This window comes from Varanus komodoensis, unplaced genomic scaffold (assembly GCF_004798865.1).
Source record: "Varanus komodoensis strain SLA01 unplaced genomic scaffold, ASM479886v1 scaffold2, whole genome shotgun sequence".
Taxonomy (NCBI): Eukaryota; Metazoa; Chordata; class Lepidosauria; order Squamata; family Varanidae; genus Varanus; species Varanus komodoensis.
In genome coordinates this window covers 8,585,295-8,603,273 of record NW_025335568.1, presented here as the reverse complement: position 1 = coordinate 8,603,273, position 17,979 = coordinate 8,585,295, and the positions used below count along the sequence as shown (strand labels likewise).

Here is a 17,979-nt window from a genome sequence, read left to right as displayed (position 1 = left end):
TGGCCACTACGCCAGGCTATTTGAAGAGGACACTAGGATCCTGAAACAACCGCTCTGCATCAAATGGGGGCGCTGAGGGGTGATAGGAATTTGGGGTTGGGCTATGCCACTCACACCAATTCCGTTAATCTCCAGAGGGCACTTGGATTAACAAGCTCAGGTTCTCTACTGAAACTTTCACCCCAAAATGCCCTGTGAAGAACCATTTCGTCTTTAGCATGAAGGTTCTCAACCTCCAGCATCAAGGCCTCAATTATTCCATCATGTGGAACTTACAACTTCCCTACAAGATCACAGTAGCTGAATCACACGATCACCATGGTTTTTTTCTCCCAGTGCACTCTCAAGGAAACATATTTTCCCCTCTGGGTGTTGCTGGAAGCATGTGCAAAAAGCAGGTAATGCAAGCGAGGGGGAGTATTGTTTGTAGCAGTTAATTAAAAAGAAGTGATGTAATTTTTTTTTAGTTCTGGACAGATGAAAGAAATAAGAATGTGAACTTTCATAAATTAAAGAGCATTTCACCAGACTCGGAAATAGACTCTCCTGATGAAATGGACTGTAATGTACAAATGTTGGAGGTATTTTCATGGAAGCAAATAAACCAAAGGGGCTTTTGCCGTAGGACTGCCCTGGCCTCTAAAATGAGGGAAGCCTGGACCACAAGCCTTCTGTGTTCTGCTGCTGTAATTACACTGAATCCAAAACATTAAGCTTCTGAAGAAACTCACTATCTGTAGAGTGACAGGCTGATAGATCCACAATGCAGAGTCTTTGTGTTGCATGGGTCCACATGTCATGCTAGGCTATCTTGCCAACAAGTCCTGGCTGGATCCACTGTGGGTTCCTCCTGCTTCCCCGTCATTTCTCCAGCTGGGTCCAGCGATTTCCCAGTGTCCTTTGACATACCTCCCCTCTGCTCCCGTTTTTGTTCTCCACCATTGCCGTTTCTCAGGGCCTCAAAAATGCACTTGAGGTCATATTATTTCCACTCCAGAAAATTGCATTAAAAAGTATTATTTGGGCCTTCACCGGTGTGCAAGCACACACACATATCTAACAAATATGTGAAGTCTTGCCTGGTCAATTCTCTTGTCTTTCCCAGCTCTCAAAGAGAGGGCAAGGTGAGGCTCCGTACAGGTGAATTTGCACAACACTGCTAGCAGTCATCTGCCTGGCAGTCAGGTGAAAAGCACCAGCAAGCAGGGCAGAAGAGGGGGAAGAAGGTACACCAGAAGAGGGGGCCAGCAAATCAGTCCTTTTGCAATGCAATACTCTGGGTTTTGGTTGCTGAGCTGACCTTTCCTGTTCCCTTGGCTGTTTCAACATGTCCTCAAGTCCACAGCTACTCACTCCAGAAAGGGGAGATACTTCCACGCTTTATGGACTCCGTTTCTGAACATCTTCTGTTGCAGTTCCCTGAGAGTGCTTAAAAAACCGTGCAAAAGCATATGCACTTGTAATGGCTGGAAAGTACATGAAGGGGGAAATTGTGCCCAATTAAAGGCTGGGAAATAAATGGAGGGGAATTTGCACACTTGCACTGACTGGTCCAAAAAATGCATAGAGGAGTTAATCTCTCCCCTTTCTGGACTAGCTGCTGACTAGAGGAAATTTTAAAAATAGGAGAAAGACAGAGAATGGTCACCTCAGCACTTATATTACATAAGTTATATTGCAAAGGGGGTGATAATGTCTCCACCCGTTTGATGCACTGTTTTTCCTGTTTTCTTGCCCTTTACTGGCCTCCCTGTCCCAGAGTGGTCACTGTGAGGATGAACTACCCTTGCAAATTAGAGAATGCTAATCAGGGGTTAATAACACTAGTGGTGCTTTCCGTACAGCAGAGAAGGGGCCAATCTTGATGGTAGGAGCAACACCATCGAATCAGAAGTGACCGACACTTGGCCCGTAAGCCACAAGAGTTGCTGGTGGCCAGACCCAACTGGGGCGTAGCGGCACCCACAACCCTTACTAACAAACCTGGCTGACGTGTTCAACCAAGAACATTCGGGGAGGGATGAGGGGAAGGAACCACGCATGTACCCCTCCACGCATGCTGAGCCTCCCTCGGATATGCTGTGATATTTGACCGTATGCTTGAACGTGCTTCTTTGGCTTTCTCCTTGGTTCTGCACAATGTGACACAGTAAGGGCCGCCATTTTAGAAATGAATCCTGTTTCAGAAACAGAACCCTTTTCTTGAGAAGAAGGAGGGAGGGGAAGACTCTCCTGCTGGTAATGTTGTGATAATGATGAGCTATAAAAATGAAAATGGAATGAATGCTCTTAAAATATACCTCCCTGTTTTGCAATTTAACTTGGTTGGAACTGCGTATTATAAGGGGAAAGCAGAGTTTATATCTTTGTTGTGGCTACGGATGACTTTGGCAATGGTCAGTTCCAATGGGACTGGCAAAGAAAGAGATCACGATGTTGAAAAGAGACAGGGGGTTTCAAACCCTTAGTTTACCCAATAATGGTCATCAGGGTGGGGTAATTTGCAGGGGAGGACCGGGATGGGGGGAGATTACTTATCTATTCCCTACGTGCTGGCTCTTCTCCATCCTGCCCTGATGGACTCTCCCCATGTTTATGATTTTATTGTCTTCCTGTTGGGCTCTGAGACCCAAAGAAAACAGTTGATGGGGAAGGGGACATTTGCAGGGAAGGATCAGCAAATGCAAGGAGCAGGAAGCAGCCCCCACCCTGCAATTTCTCTGCTAGAAATATTCCTGCATTTGCGTTAGCCAAAAGACACACGTTTGTAGGTATAGCATCATTGTTTTGCCACTGAACTGCATCTCGAAGCCCTTGTTGAACTCTGCTCCTGGCCATGTAAAGCAAGCTGCAAGTAAAAAAACGGTAACCCTGCCTTAAAAAGTTATGGAGAAGTATTTCAGATATTCAGCAGACATGTGAAGGCAGGATCTGTTTATCGGAATATGACAAAGCAGCATCTAGTTAAGAGACTGTGAGATAGTCAACTCCTTTTGCACAATTTTGGGGTTTCACATTCCGGTGGAGGCGAAGGATCACTCTGGAAATGGTCAGATACAATGGGATTAGCAAAACAAAGTACCACTACACAATGAAAAGAAACAACCAAGGCTAAGGATTTTTTTAAAGCAATCTATAAATAAGAACATTCAAAGAACCACCTCAGTAAGTCATTCAAATATCTCGCAGGCCGCATGCGGTTCCATGCCTTCTGGTTTATTGTTTTAAAATGGTCACTGAGCTCAAGACAGAGTCAAGGGAGAAGTCTCTTAGCTTCAGTTTCACACCAACTCCTGAGTTGTTTAGTTCACACAAGTGCTTGTTGAAATAGTGGTCACTTCACATCACAGATCTGGAAGACGGTATTTTGCTGTGCAAAGCATTCTCAGCAAGGTCACTTACTGGTACATTCAGTGGGTACTGAAAGAGATAAACACCTGGGGCTGGGGACTGCCTGGTGCACCAGGGTGGAGGGGCTGCGGTGCATCCTGCGCATGGAACCTTGCTTACAAACCTGCACAGGACCCTGCCGTGCAGGAAAGAGGGGAAGAGATTTCGCCTCTGCGCGCCGGAACGCACCGGATGTTGTTGCGTGTGGGAACGCCGAGTGAGCGCCAGTGGCCTGTACGCGCATGGACAGCGCGCATGGCTGGGGATTCCTACCCAACGGAATGGAGGACGTGCTCCCCATCTGCCTCCTGCTGCAGGCACAGCTGCCTCCACATCCGACGTCTGGGGCGATGCAAGCGAAGCACCAGCCACAGACAGCATTTCTGTGTGCATCAGCACCCCTGCAGAAGGACCCGAAGCTTTTTCTGCGAACCGTTCATCATGCTCCAAGCTAGAGTGTGTGGCTACATTCGGGATGGGTGGGAAGGTGTTCCTCTTCTGTTTTCCTCTGTTCAGTAAAACAAAAAAACATTTTTCTACATACATGTTGAAGTAGAATCAAATAACTGGTTAGCATATGTACACAATCTATACAGAATTCTATCTTGTGGGTTTAAAAAATATAAATACCGATATTGTTCAAGACAGTGGGGATCACATTAATATTTTAATTAAGGCTTCATTACTGTATATCCTTCATTCTTGAATGATCCACGGTGCACAGAGGGAACCGAGACGCCTTTCGTGGGAACAGCCTGAAATTCTTCAAGATAAGCCAGTCCTTTCCATTGCTGTTCGCTTCTGCACCTCACTTGCTGCCCGTTTCTGCATCACTTTTACCCACAAGAACCCCACATGGATCCAGAGAGGCGTTACAGTGTAATGTCACAGAGAAGGAAAAAAAAATGCTTCCATGCTGTTTATTTTCCCTATGTTAATTAAAAAAAATAAACTCATCATCAATTTAAAAAGTTAAAAGCTCTGTCTGATTAAATAAACTTAGGGAGGAGCGAGAGGTCAGAGCAAAGAAGATGGAGCAGGAGGCCTGCTGTTACTGCCGGTTCCGCTGGAGGGTGCGGGAGGTTCCGTCGCTGTTTTGCTCTGGAGGGTGAAGTCCGTGGGGAGGCCCTCCACAAGGCACTTGAGCTGCTCCTGACCGAGTTTGATCTTGTCATCCAGCTCACGCTGTTCTATAAGCAGAGTAGATTTCATCTTCACAAAATGCTGATATTCCTGAAGCTTTTCCTCTGGAAGGTAATTGCACAAAATGTTCAGGACCACACGCTCTCGCCGGTCGAGGTTCTCCTTCAGCTCACAGGCATCTTCATGCTGGCCTGCCAGCATTTTCCGCTTTTCATTCAGAGAGCTCTGTCCCATGTCATGGGGTGGGGAGGAAGGGAGGGAGGAAAGAAAACATGACATTGAGCACCGCAACTCAGTGGGTAGCATTCTCTAATCTGCTCCCTCATGCCATCAGGTCCAGCTCCCTGCTCTGCTTCCACACGTGGTCCCCCATCTGGCTGCAGCTTGTGCCTTTCCAGCTTAGCAAAGGTGACTTGATGGGCTAGCTCAAGGTATAGCTATGCAGGTGATACTTACACAGCCTAGAAATTGCATATTACTCCCCTAACAGTTCAGGAATCCTCCCAACATCATTGGCATGCTCTAAAAGGTGACCTGAGTTGAATTCACCTGAGAACGGGCTTGCTGCAGAACACCACTGCCCCGCACAGGTGTAGGAAGCAGGTCTGGACCTCCTTGGCCTACAGTGCACAGGAAGTTCCTTGTGTGAAAGCAGGGGCACACCGAGCTCTTGCCCCTGGACTCTCTCAGTGTGCTATTTGAAGGCCTTCAAGGTCGTGCACTGGCTCAGCTTGGGAAGGTGAATGCCTGTCCGCTGATTCACAAGATGCAGCAATCGCGATTACATTTACAGATTTTAAAAGCCCTGAATGAATGACGAACAGCAGAGTAAATGGCCTGGGAGATGACTGCTCACTGGTTTCAGATTCCAGGCAAGAACTGCATCGTTTTTGCTGTCTTTTTCGATGGAAGTGAGGGAGATAACCTCCCCTTTGAAAAACAAAGGGTTTGCCACCCGGATTCCTTTCTGGGCTCTGCTTCATCCGACAAGCTTTAAAGTGTGGAGCTGCCCCGTTTGTTACTACGAAGAAAGCCAGAAAGCCGCTCCTGCCCCCTTTGAAGTGCACAGTGAAAGCCAGTGTGAGCTTTGGAGCATATGCAATCAGTTGCTGGATCCGAACATGCACTCCAGGCTTCCTCAAGGTGGTATGGTGTAGTGGTTAAGGGTGCTGGATGGGGACTCAAGGGATCTGCATTCTAGTCCCTGCTCAAGCATGAACTGCTCTGCTTGATTTCAGGCCAGTCACTGCTTCTCAGCCTAGCCTACCTTACAGGGTTCTGGTGAGGATAAGATGCAGAGAAGGAGAATGTTGAAGCTGCCTTGGGTTCCTTGCAAGAGGAAGAAAGGCAGGATATAAATGCGGTGTGGCGGTGATGAGGACGGTGATGTTTTGGGCTACAACTGCCAGTATTCCTGCCCATCAAGTGCACTCCATACAGCTGATGCGAATTAAGGCCCACAATATCTGGGTGGCACCCAGCTGGGGAAAACTGGATCGTGCCCTTCCTAACTCAACTCAAAGAGCTTGAGTCATATCTGCTTCACTTCTGTATCATTCACGTTGGCAAAGCAGTCTGCTCCCCTCCCCAGAAGAGAAGTAAAACACCTTTATACTCTAGGATTAGCTTCAGTGGCTGAATGTGCTGTGATCAAATACTTGGGCGTGCCACTAAATTCATCGAGAATTTCCCTGAAGGCTACGACTGCAGGACTCTAGTCTAAACGCATCAGGGCTGGCACCCAAGCCTGTTTAGACAAAAAAAGCCCCTGCGATGGCCAGAATGACGAAGCCACTGAGCTGCAGGGGGCTTGCATTACACCCTCGGCTAGCCTTTTGCAGGGCCAGAGGTCCTGGTCTTCCATTTATGCAAACCTCCCATGTTTTCCGAATCGTCCTTCCCCCCTTTTTCTTATCACAGAAAATCTGCTAAGCAAAAAAAGTTAGCACACACTTTCTGACTGTCAGCAATAGGAAACTCCTGCCTAGAATCACCCTTGGTTGTTATTCTCAACAGTTTCTGTACTGGTTACGCAAGCAACGAGGTGCAAATAAAAGAAAGGTACATACAGATCAATCCCCATCAAAGAGCAGTGGTAACTTCAACAGCAAGTATTCAATTTCAATGAGCAAAGTGCAATGCGGTATAAACAAAAGTTTATTCCCCACTGCCTTGGCCATGTGGACTGTATTAAAAGTGCAGAACTTCATATACTGCTGTAGTAATCAAACACCCTGTGAACTGGCCATAAAAAAAGTAGGTATTTTACTGCCAAAATTACTGCTGGAGTTAATTTTTGCTGCTTCAGGCAAGCCCTGGATCTTGCTGAATCTACATACCCATTCTTGATTGTTGGTATCTTCTCCGAGGCTGCTGAGGACATTCTCCACCCGGGCCAGGCGTCCCGAGAGCGAAAGCAAGAGGCTCACCACCTTATCCAGGTCTCCAATGAACATCTTGTATTTTTCAAACTCGTTGGGCTTGCATAGACCACTGATCAAGGCCTCCACTTCTTCTCCCAAGGCATTGTTCAGCTTGATGTCAGCCAGCAGGTTCTGCTTGGCTTCTTGGAGAGTCTCCAGCTTGCGGGACAAGCTCTCAATAAGCTCGGCCTAGCAGGAGAGAATCAAATAGAAATCGGTCCCTACTCTCATACCAAAACATTTCTGCAAAAGATTCTTTATCGATCCCACGCCAGCCAAGTCATAAAATATATGCAAATACATTTATCAGAAAGAGGAGTGATTTCATGTATCGTGAGTTCACCACTGCATGATGTCCTAAGGCAGGTGTGGCCAATGTGTGGCCCTCCAGGTGTTTTGGCCTAGCCAGCATTGCCAATGGGGAAGGATGATGGGAGGCTGAAACCTTCGCAGGGTCCTAAATTCTGCACCCCTGCACTAAGCAAACCCACCATGCAAAGTGGGAGTAGCAAGCTACTGGGTAGAAAGCATGAAGCACAGTTTGCTGAGCAAGAAGGGGGCAAAGAGACAGACATTTTGTTCTCTATTTATGCAGCATAAAGCTAAAGAAGAAACTCCTATTCAAAAGCAAGAACTTGACAATGATACAATTTTCACTTGCTATTCCAAAAATCAAGGGATGTATTTTTCTGGTACCACTTGCATCACCACAATAGAGAACTTTTTTTTAAAAAGCCACCTAAATTTTTTTGCCTGCATGGTACCCTATGTACGTATGAGAGGTCGTATGTGTGAGATTATTTTGGCTTGCTCTTTCAACACCTGCAGTATCTACTGACCAAGGCACAAACTAAGTAGCTTTCTGTTAACAGAAAATTCTACGACACAGACTGAAGATCTTCACAAGCCTTCTACATTTGTCACATTTTAGCCAGAAGAAAGCAGTTGAGCAGAAAACACTTGTTTTCCCTCTTATTGTTGTATATTTGACATTTAGCCCTTTCTGTATGGATCAAGTTCCCCAATGCGAGTCATCTAGCCTCAATTCCACCATGCTTTCAGCATCAGTTTAAGACTGCCCTCTATGCCAAAGCTTTCCAACAGCTTTAAAGTGTGTGTGTGTGTGTATGTGGAGAGGTCAGTTGTTTTAACAGGCCTATTTCAATTAACTTTAGGTATTCGTTTAAATTAAACACAGTTGTTTTATATTCAGTTTTTCATAGAATCAGAGAATTGTAGAATTCACATCTTTCAGTAAATTGTTACAATGCTGTTACTGTTATCTGTTTTATGAGTTCTATTTTATTGTGTTATCTGTATTTTATGAATTGTTTTCAACTGCCCAGATAGCGTCAGCTATTAGTCAATGTGGAACTAAAGCAATAATGATAATTTCTAATTGGAGGCTTTATTTCACTTTCTTACTGCATTTGACCAAATTTCTCCCATTACCCAACGCAGATAACCCACCCAATCATGTACAAACCCTGCTTTTCCTGCCAGTTTTGTATCATCAACCTAGATTTGCAGTCTGCACGTTTTCTGTAGGAAACAGGAAGCTCTGCAATTGCTTTTCTTCTTTTCTGCAGCCCCTCTGCCCAACTCATTTTACTTGGGGAACAATTGCAGGAATGATAGCAAAGTGCCTGGGATTAGTGGTCTAATATTTCAGCTCTGAGCACACAAGCATTTGCTTTGAAACAATTAATGACTCCAAACAGTTGCTGCTGCTGTTTGCCGGGATACTGATAAAACAGAAGGGCCCGCTGAGGGCTTCCTGTCCAGCCCAGCACCCCCTTCCACCCAAACCCAGATTTAACCTGAGGTGTCACTGCTCTCCAGCAAAGAATCTGAGCTTCCACAGTATTTTCTGTTTATTTTTAAATGCAGTAAAAAACACAACCATGTTCATTGCAAGTGCAATAGCAATGCGACAGAGGTTGTTTACACGGATAGTTCCATTAGGGTCAGTCCTCAAGCTGGGGTGATGTCATGCTGGGCTCGGGGAGATCTGGATTCTATTCCCCACTCAGACATGAAGTTCACGGGGTATCTTTAAGCCCGATATTGACCCTTTGCCTAGCCTGACTCACAGGGTTGATTTGCGAGGATAAAAATCTAATCAAATAAATAAATAAACCGAGCAGGAGAGAAACCTTGTACGCATGTCAATCCTACGGAACGTCTTGCGAGATGGAAAAGGGTAGGATATGAAATCAATGTAATGATAAAATAGATAACAACCCCCAGGAATTCGCTTCAAAGTCTGATCTGGCACCAACTCTCCTAGATTCCACCAGGCATCCTGAACTGACTGTCCAGTCAAGGGTTAGCAACTTGCTTTCTGTTACTCTGTTCTTCCTCATGCACAGTTCAAACAAAGGAACGTGGGATTTGCACCATTCTGCTTAGGATCACGGCCAGGAATACATAAAACTCACCTTCTTTGCATTGATGCCCACCTGCTCTTCATCCCCATCTGCTTCTCTGGGCGAATCCTTGGCTTTGTTCAGGAGTTCTGGCTGGGGGACAGACATGCAGTAAGCTGGACATGAGACCAACGTCGCAACAGCTTCTTTGTCCTTCCTAAACAAAAAGAACATACAGAACGGAGTCAGGGAAGAGGTGTGTTTTTCTTGTGCCAGTCAACAAACACTCAACATTGGTATGGGAAGGCAAGGAAATTATTTTCATCTCTCTTTGAGAGCCCATCTCAGCCAGCATAGTACATTTCTAAAAGTACCTGGTCAGGGACATTAATAGGGGTCTGCCACCAGATGGCACAGGTCCACTGTTTAAAAAATAGTCCACATCTTCATGTACAGCATAGATTGTCTCCCTTTCAAGGAATCCTTTCCCCACTGACTCATCTGCCAAAGAAACCCACAATGTTTCAGACTCTAGGAATTGTGGGGCATCATTGCATGGTCTTCAGATCTGCCCTGCTGAACTGAACACATACACCTAACCAAGACTTCTTTGTGGATTCACATTAGAATGGAAATGCAAACAAGCCCTCTTCCAGAAAACCTTCTCTATTACTGATCCTCTTGCTGCAAAAAAAAAACCTTGATAGGTTCATAAGACTTGGGACAATCTAAGACATGTAACTCAGCTTGCACCTTCCACTCAAACTAGAGTAGTTTTTTAAAGATTTCTTGCAACAAAGACACAATGTTCCACTCCCACATGTAATAGAGGGGGAAAATAGATGTTCACTTTTCCAGGGAAGCAGGTAGAGGGCTGAGATAAACCTGATTGCTACTTCCCTTTTACAAAAGAGCAGCCCTGGCCAGAACCCTAGCAAGGACTACCCACAAGCGTGATGGTTACAAGAACACAACACGTGTTTGTTTCTTTGTTTGGAAAGCATGGAATGCTGGACAATCTTCTGTACTGGAAGCAGAGAGCAAATCAAAGGCATGTGGTGAAGACGGTAAGAAAAGTGGTGCTCACTTGTTATCTTCTGGAACTGAACCTCCGGTCCCTTTCTGCAATATTTTCCTTTTCCAGCTCTCTTTAAGTATCCAAGACCCTCGGGGAAATATCCCTTCCATCAAGTCCATGGTGGTCTTCATCTTGGCATCGGGATCCAGGATGCTGGCTAGTGACTTGTCCTTGTGGATGATCTCCTTAGCTAAGGCTTCTTCCTTCATTTCCTCTGGGGTCTTCGTCTTCCCTGTGTGACCTTCAGGGCTGCACCCAGCATTTTCGGAGTCCCTGCTAGCAATGACGGGCCCTTTAGGCTGACTGGCAGGTGTTTCGGCAGCTGGCCCCAGTGTGGCCAGAGGCGGTGGCTGTGCTTCTGAGGAGGATGCAGTGCCATTCAGCTTGGACCCTGAGCTCTCAGTAGGTGACGCTGCAGAGCTGTTCCTGGAGATGGTATTGCTTGGTTCTGCTTTCTCCTTCTCACTGAAGTTCCTGGGAAGCTTTTTAAGGTTTCTGTTAATAAGGAGAAAAAACCCACTTTAACTCAGGGGTTCTGAACCTCTCCAAGGCGAGGAGGGAACAATTTGAGCTTTCCCTAAAGTAACTTACATCCTGATTTTAAGTACTTGTATTTGGAAGTTACATCACATTGGTTTCTAAGGCAGTGAGCACAGGGTAACAATTTAAGGCAAAATGCCTTAATATAGTTTGGGAATCAAGCTGGACTGATCATTTGTAAACATTCAATATTTGCCAATGCATTCAATTTCACCATTGGAATTTGAATATGTTTGGATTCAAAACTGAAAGCTGCATTTTGCATGTGGATTTGTACATTGTAATGCAATTGCTTTAGGTTTTGTGGGCATCTCTTGATTGTGTGTTAAAACTGATGAAATCAGAACAATCAAATCGTACAAGCAACTGCGCCCCAATTGTAAATCACAGTCACCCATTAAATGCTATTGCAGGCCAACCTTCAATAGGTATAAATTACCACTGCCTATCAACTTGATCAACAACCAAATAGAATCAGATCCTACCTTACCACTATCAAATATCAACAATTATATATCAAATACTGAATAGCATCATGTATTAAATATCAAATCACCAACTGCTTGGTGAATTAGTGAATTCACTTGATGAATTGCTTGTAAACTGTACTTGTTTGTTGTAAGCTATCCCGAGACACTAGTATAGGGACGGTTTATCCAAAGCTTAGAACAAGACAAGACACTGAGCAATGGTTTGCATATTCAGAGAGTAGTGCAGAGAATAATTGGGGGGGCTAATTTTAGTTTGCAGCAGGCAGATGGAAGAAGAATGGAGGGCAGGCGCACCCATTCAGAGCTTTGCTGCTAAGACCCTAAGGCAGCTGAGCTGAAAATGGATTGCAAGGAAGAACAGGGAAGGGTTCGCCAACACCTCTGTACCTGATCACAAAACTCTCCCCTCCGGGACGCGCGGGCTGGTCTGCTGCCGGCTTGCCCGCTTCTGGCGCAGCGGCAGGAGGCGCTGGTGATCCTTCCGTCGTGCTTGCTGTGGTGCCGGGGCTCGGTGCAGGAGGCGGAGGCAAGGGAGGGGGAGAGCACTCGGATGAAGACCCCACGGAACGAGGCAGTGGCTCACTAAAGAAAACGTCGTCGTCGTCGTCCTCCTCTTCCCGACGGGTCAGCGGAGGAGACTCCTGCAGACAGGATTCTGAGATGCGGAGGGAGAATCTTCCTGGCCCAGAAGCAGTCCCTGTCTCAGAACTGGAGCTGCTTTGGGAGGGAAGGTTTGGCCACTGCTGGAAGACTTTCTGCCCACTTGTCTGAGGAGGCGTGCAGCTCTTTGGGAGGCCGGCATCTTTGACCCATTTAATTTTAGGTGGGAGACATCTCTGAGGCACAGCAGACTTCCACCTCCAAGATGCTTCTTCTGTCAGTTCCTTGGGCAGACTATCATCCCCCTCCAGAACGTGGGGCTGCCCTGTACCCTCCTGATCAGGTTTGGGCTGCCATTTTGTGAGGAGGCCTTCCGCAGTCCCTAGAAAATGCAGTGAGGCTGGTGTGGCATTAGCAGCATTAGACCAGCCAGATCTGGGAGAAGTATGGGGCCTGCCCGTCCTCTTTGAGTCGGGATGGTGACCCTTCGCATCTGCTGAAGGCGAGACGGATGCAGATGTTCTGCTGATGTGCCTGAGACGATCGAGGGCCTTCTGGCTCTCACTCAGTACAGATGAACTACCAACGCCCTCACCACTTGGACGAGGGTGGGGATGATACTGGGTGAACGCTGATGTGCCAGTCTGACCTCTTTCTTTACTGCCAAATAATCTAGGACAGGTGTAAAAATAGGAAAAGGTTTATATTCCTTTTTATAGAGAAAATAACTCAAGCTCATGCGTCAGTTCCATAAAAACGTGGCGTCTAGTCTTCTGCATTAAAAATAAAACAAGCAAAAGTTGAAGCAAAAATGCTAGAAATTCAGCAAGGAAAATAAAATCTGCACAGCTGAAGAATATTTACATACACACACTTTTCTCAATGTTTTCTAAATGCTAGAACTGTGTTATTCCTAAAGTTGAAAGATTTATTTTTTGGGTGGATTTTTTTTGTATCACACATTAAGACAGTGAAGGTTGTGGACTGCAATTACGCTGTAGCAGGTGAGATGATCTGCGGGGAGGAGGTCAGAATGCAGCCATGTTCACACTGCCTTGTCTCAACCTGTTACCTGCTTTATGATCATGACCACAGATGCTTTATGTTTACCCTTAGTTACAAGAACCAGAAGCCTATAAGTATTTTTTTAATGCACATATATTTAAGAGACACCATAGGGCAGTTTGGTGATACAGTGATATTTAGTGATCCAGTATCAGTTCCGATTGGGTATCAGCGTCACAGTCGATCACCTCACTGTTTACCATTTTTCCTGTCACAACTGCTCTTTATTCCTCTCTTGAAAGGAACAGTTACTGGCGCCTATTCTGCATGTCTTGCCTTTGATCCAGTTGTGGATTCCTATACCTGAACCATTTCTTTTCAAGAAGATCCAGCACTGGGTATGCTATAACAAAGGGTCATTATATGCTGGTAACTATTCCAGGTACAGAATCTCATTCCCCACCTTTACTTTCCTATGGATAGAAAAACGTTTTCCCTGGTTAATTAATGTTTTCCAGGTTCTGGCAGAGGTACGAGTCAGCATTTTCCCTGAAAAGGTCCAGACTGATTTTTCAGTGTCGGTCCAATTTAAGTCCCATTCGTTTTAATGCATCTACCCCTTGAAGAGAACTCACACTGGTACAACCCAACACACTCTGTTCATTTTAGTTCCTCCGCCATAGTTAGCTAAATGGTGGGTTATTGTTGCTTTTAACTCAATTTGTTCCATCTGGGAGGAAAAAAAAATCTGTAGAGTGACTCTTGAATGTAAAATACTCCCCTGCAGAGGAATGTACTTAATGCAACACATAAATTGCTGATGCAGCAATGGCATTCCAATGGTTTTAAGATGGTAACAAGCACTTAGGAATGTCAGACTTGTCACTAACATATATTACCTAATAGCCCATTTCCTGCTCCTGTTGGCTCATTTCTGTGCAAATGTCGATCTAGCTACTTAAGGAGCTGCGTGGAACAGGCAATGCACATATAATTTTGAAACAGTGATTAATTGGGGAAGATGAGAAGGAAAACTATGTTGTTTCCATGCAATACCACTAAAACTAGTTAGGAGCTACTTAGCAGGATTCTCATGTGGGGGGTGGGCATAAGCCCCAACTACCCCCTCTTCAGAGCACTCTCTTGTTAGAAACTAGACATCAACTCCAAGCCTAGCCTGGCAGCTAAAGTTCCCAAATAAACATTTTGGTGTGACTCTTGCTATCGCTTAGGGTTTCAACTATAATTTTCAGTTTATCAGAAGTCAGACACATGAGCCCTCCTGGCTGACTCAGAATGAAACAGGGGCTTGCGCAATGACCCCTTCGGGATGCTCCTGATAACAGGAAGACTTTCTGTCAAAGCGGTTAAGGCGACCTGCATCGTGCTTCATGCCACCAATACCTGCTCCCGCAGGAGACAGGTCAGTCTACACGGGAGATGCAGATCATGCACTCTGCATAGGAGATGTTCCACCACACACAGGTTAGCCAGGTGGGTGGAAGGAATGCACGATGCTCAGAGTGCTGCGAGAGCAACAGTGGCGCTCGTGTTTCAAGGTAAATACCAGGGCAAACATTTCACTGTGAGTGGGAACAGCAGAACAGTTTATGCTTAACCTGCAGTGCAACTTCAGGGTCTCTAAGATATCGCTCACCTACGGACATCTTCTAGACGTCATCCCCAGAGACACAGTCAACTGACAGCAAAGTCTCCATTGCAGCCGTTGGGTCTTCAGTTAGCAGGGGATTTACAGAAGTCAACCCTCGCTAAAGTGTAACTTCTGCATTAGGTAAGTTTTATGAAAATAAAACCTTTGTCCTGCACGCAGGTTCCATTTAACTCAGGCAATAGGGGCAGGGTCTGAGCATATATGGAAATGTTTAAACATGTTAAAACAGTTTCAAGGTGATTCCTTTAAAAATAAAAGGTCTCTCAAACTCATGGCAAAAGGAACCTTTTTGGATTTTGATAACTGTACCCCTCTTTTCTTGCTTCAGACACTGTCTCTGCAAGACTTTTTATAGGAAAACTGTTCATTTTAGTTTGTTTTAAAAAAATTGGGTTAGTTTGTGTAAATCCTTGCAGGTTTACAACTGTGCAGATATATTTGGCTCCCCTCTTGCCATGAGGCATACACTGACCAAACAGGAAAAACAAACCGCCATGGAAGAGGATATGGAAGGGGACAGTTAAAAAAAGTAATGGTGTTTTCATTTTCTTGAGTCAATTCTGTTATGCAAAAATATCCAAGAATACTTCATCTGGAGAAACTGAGAAATATCCAGTGCTTGACTGTACCAAAGTAAGCATCTGATTTCCTAATTCAAATTGTGTCATTAGACCACAAAGCATTCAACACTAGAAAATAAAGATTTACCTGCTTCCAGCATCCACCACATAGAAAGGATCTTTCACAAAGTGACTGAATGCAGTCTTGTCTCCCATCAGCAAGTCCTTAAGGTAAAAAAACAGTTAAAAAGGAAACAGAAACCTGAACTTTCTGCAAAAGAAACCTTTTGAAGGAAGTTGTATTTTGGGTGAGTCCAAGTGCACAATAAATACTGGAGGAAGAGGAAGAAGCTGGCTTGCATGTATGGCATGAAGGTGTTTGTGATGCCATGCTCACATCTTTCTAAAATTAGAGGTTCTTTGAACTCCTCATATGGAGCTTAGGTGAAACGAAGCCCGTTCCCCCCACCCCGAGCCAATGCATTCTTGTCAGCAACAATTCCTAATGGAGGGCCAGTTGAGAGAAACAAGAAAGCACATGGCAGGTGAGAATTCTCTCCTCATTCTGGAAGCAAATGGTCAGTTCGTTCCAGAGCCACAGCTGCTGCTCAGTCTGCAATCCCTTCAGTCCACCTCCAAATTGCAAGCAGGAGAGCTGATATCTGACATGAACTCATTTTGGCCCAGAGCTGTTCACCTGCCAATTGTGAGCTTAGCATTCCAATCCCCAAAGCACCCGCCTTGTATACTATATTTCACACAGGCAGTGAATCCTCCGTGCACACACGCCCCATCACCAAGCATTGTCCTACTCACAGATCATCTTTTTTGTTTGAAAGAAATGGGAGTTCTCTGTTCATTCTCTCTCTCTCTCTCTCACACACACACGATATCTGTGCATGCACAAGCGTGCAAGAGTACAGGCATGCCTTGATTAACACACTGAGAAGCCCCGTCTAATTCACCGAACCCAGCAGATCGGCATTTACGAGCTGCAGGAAAGGGGTTCAGTGATGTTTGCTTGGCAAAGAGGAAAAACTCCGGCTGGGACTTTTGGCTGGAATGCCTCCCCACAAAGCTGCTGCTCCGCCTCTTGATTCTCTCTCACTGATGTGCAGCTGTGCCAACTAGTTTTCCTGCAAGGGCACTTTTCACAATTGGAGAGCCACGTGTGCCTACCTGGCCTTGGAGATCATTGCAGGGCCTCTTCTGTGGGAGCCATCCCTCAGGGAAGCAAGCGAGGGGGCCAACAGAAAGACGGCCTTTCCTGCTGCTGCTCCCCACAGTTGGAATGCTCTCCCCAAAGAGAGTCGCCTGACTCCATCTTTGCATTCTTTTCGGCACCAGGCAAAGACTTACCTCTTTAAAAGATATTTTAATGTTCACTAGATGCCACTATGGCCTTTTGGTTGAATTCATTTATTGGAATTCATATTTATAATAATTTATAGATTGTTGGCTTATTGTTTTCATAGCGATTTTTAAAAAACTGTGTCATGTTTTGATATTGCGAGCCACCTACAGATGCCAGTGGTGAGATAGGCTGCATATAAATACTTTAAATAAATATCATAAACAGGAACTAAGATTTTCTCTTGCTTGTGAACATTATGACCAAACAGACATGAAAACCAGTTTAGCGTGCACGTGAGATTTAAACCTGGTCTTTGTGCATTTATCTGTCCTTAAGTCCATTGATTTTATTGGGCCTCACAGGTGCTTAACTGTGAGAGTTCCAGTGTAGCCCAGAGGTTAAGAATGTGGGACTGGGATGACCCGGGTTCAAGTCCCCTCTCAGCCATGCAGCCAATTGGGTGACTTTGAGCCACTCACAGACTCTCGGCCCAGCCTACCCCACAGGGTTATTTTTGCGGGGATAAGACTGAGAGCAGAAGGCGGAGAATGAGTTTTGAGTCCTCTGTAAGAAGAAAGCTGGGACAGAAATCGAATAAACAAGCAAGCAAACTGTCAGAAAGTTGCCAAACTCTTTGTCCATTTATCTCTATATCATTCATTCATTCATTCATTCATTCATTCATTCAATTTCTCATCTCCCTCTTTTTCCTTTTAAGGCAGCTTACACAGCTCTCTCCCCTCTCTCAATAGCAACCCTGTGAGGTAGGCAGGCTGGGTTGAGAGTCTGTGACTGGCCCAAAATCATCCAGGGAGCATCATGGCCAACGGGGATTAGAATCCAGATCGCTTGGATCCCCAGTCCAGCACGCTGAGTGCCACACTGGGCCTTGCCGGGCTGTGCCCGGCAAACAATGTTAATGCAAAAGAAAGAGGTTGCGGAAATGTACTCAAGCACAGGTCAATACCAGCTTCCAAGGACTCACATATTTGGGCGTCAGGTATCTCTCAACTTGAGCCACACTCCCCTGCTCCAACGATTTCTTTCTGCGGTAGTCTGCATTGGTGTTAGGGGCCAAGATGAAGCCCCCTGGACCCAGCCATTTAAGTGCTCACCCACATTTACAAGCCAAAGAGCTAAAAGGCATGTGGGCCGAGACAAGCTAAAAGAAGGAGATGGAGAATGTGTGGCCAGACAGATGGGCTAGCAATTCCACACAGCTATCAATTTCCTCAGATCTTTAAACAAATTCCTTCAGTGACAGTGCAATGTAATTTATAGTCAGTCTGCAAGGAACAGTCTATACTGCAAGCAAAGGCTTTAAAAATGAGCCAAGAGATGAGGAAAGTCTGCT

General features: G+C 45.4%; 1 protein-coding gene across 1 annotated transcript in view; it reads right to left on the bottom strand.

The window, feature by feature from the left end:
• Nucleotides 1-3,147: 3,147 nt before the first annotated feature.
• The window catches only part of SHROOM3 (shroom family member 3), a 42,617-nt gene continuing 27,785 nt past the window's right edge, over nt 3,148-17,979 (bottom strand). The window contains exons 4-9 of the mRNA XM_044429454.1: nt 15,420-15,496; nt 11,822-12,706; nt 10,413-10,898; nt 9,398-9,542; nt 6,873-7,145; nt 3,148-4,758 (exon numbers count right to left, since the gene is read on the bottom strand). Of these exons, the coding sequence (XP_044285389.1) occupies nt 4,408-4,758; nt 6,873-7,145; nt 9,398-9,542; nt 10,413-10,898; nt 11,822-12,706; nt 15,420-15,496 (2,217 nt within the window). The 3' untranslated portion in view covers nt 3,148-4,407. The remainder of the gene's footprint in view (nt 4,759-6,872; nt 7,146-9,397; nt 9,543-10,412; nt 10,899-11,821; nt 12,707-15,419; nt 15,497-17,979) is intronic.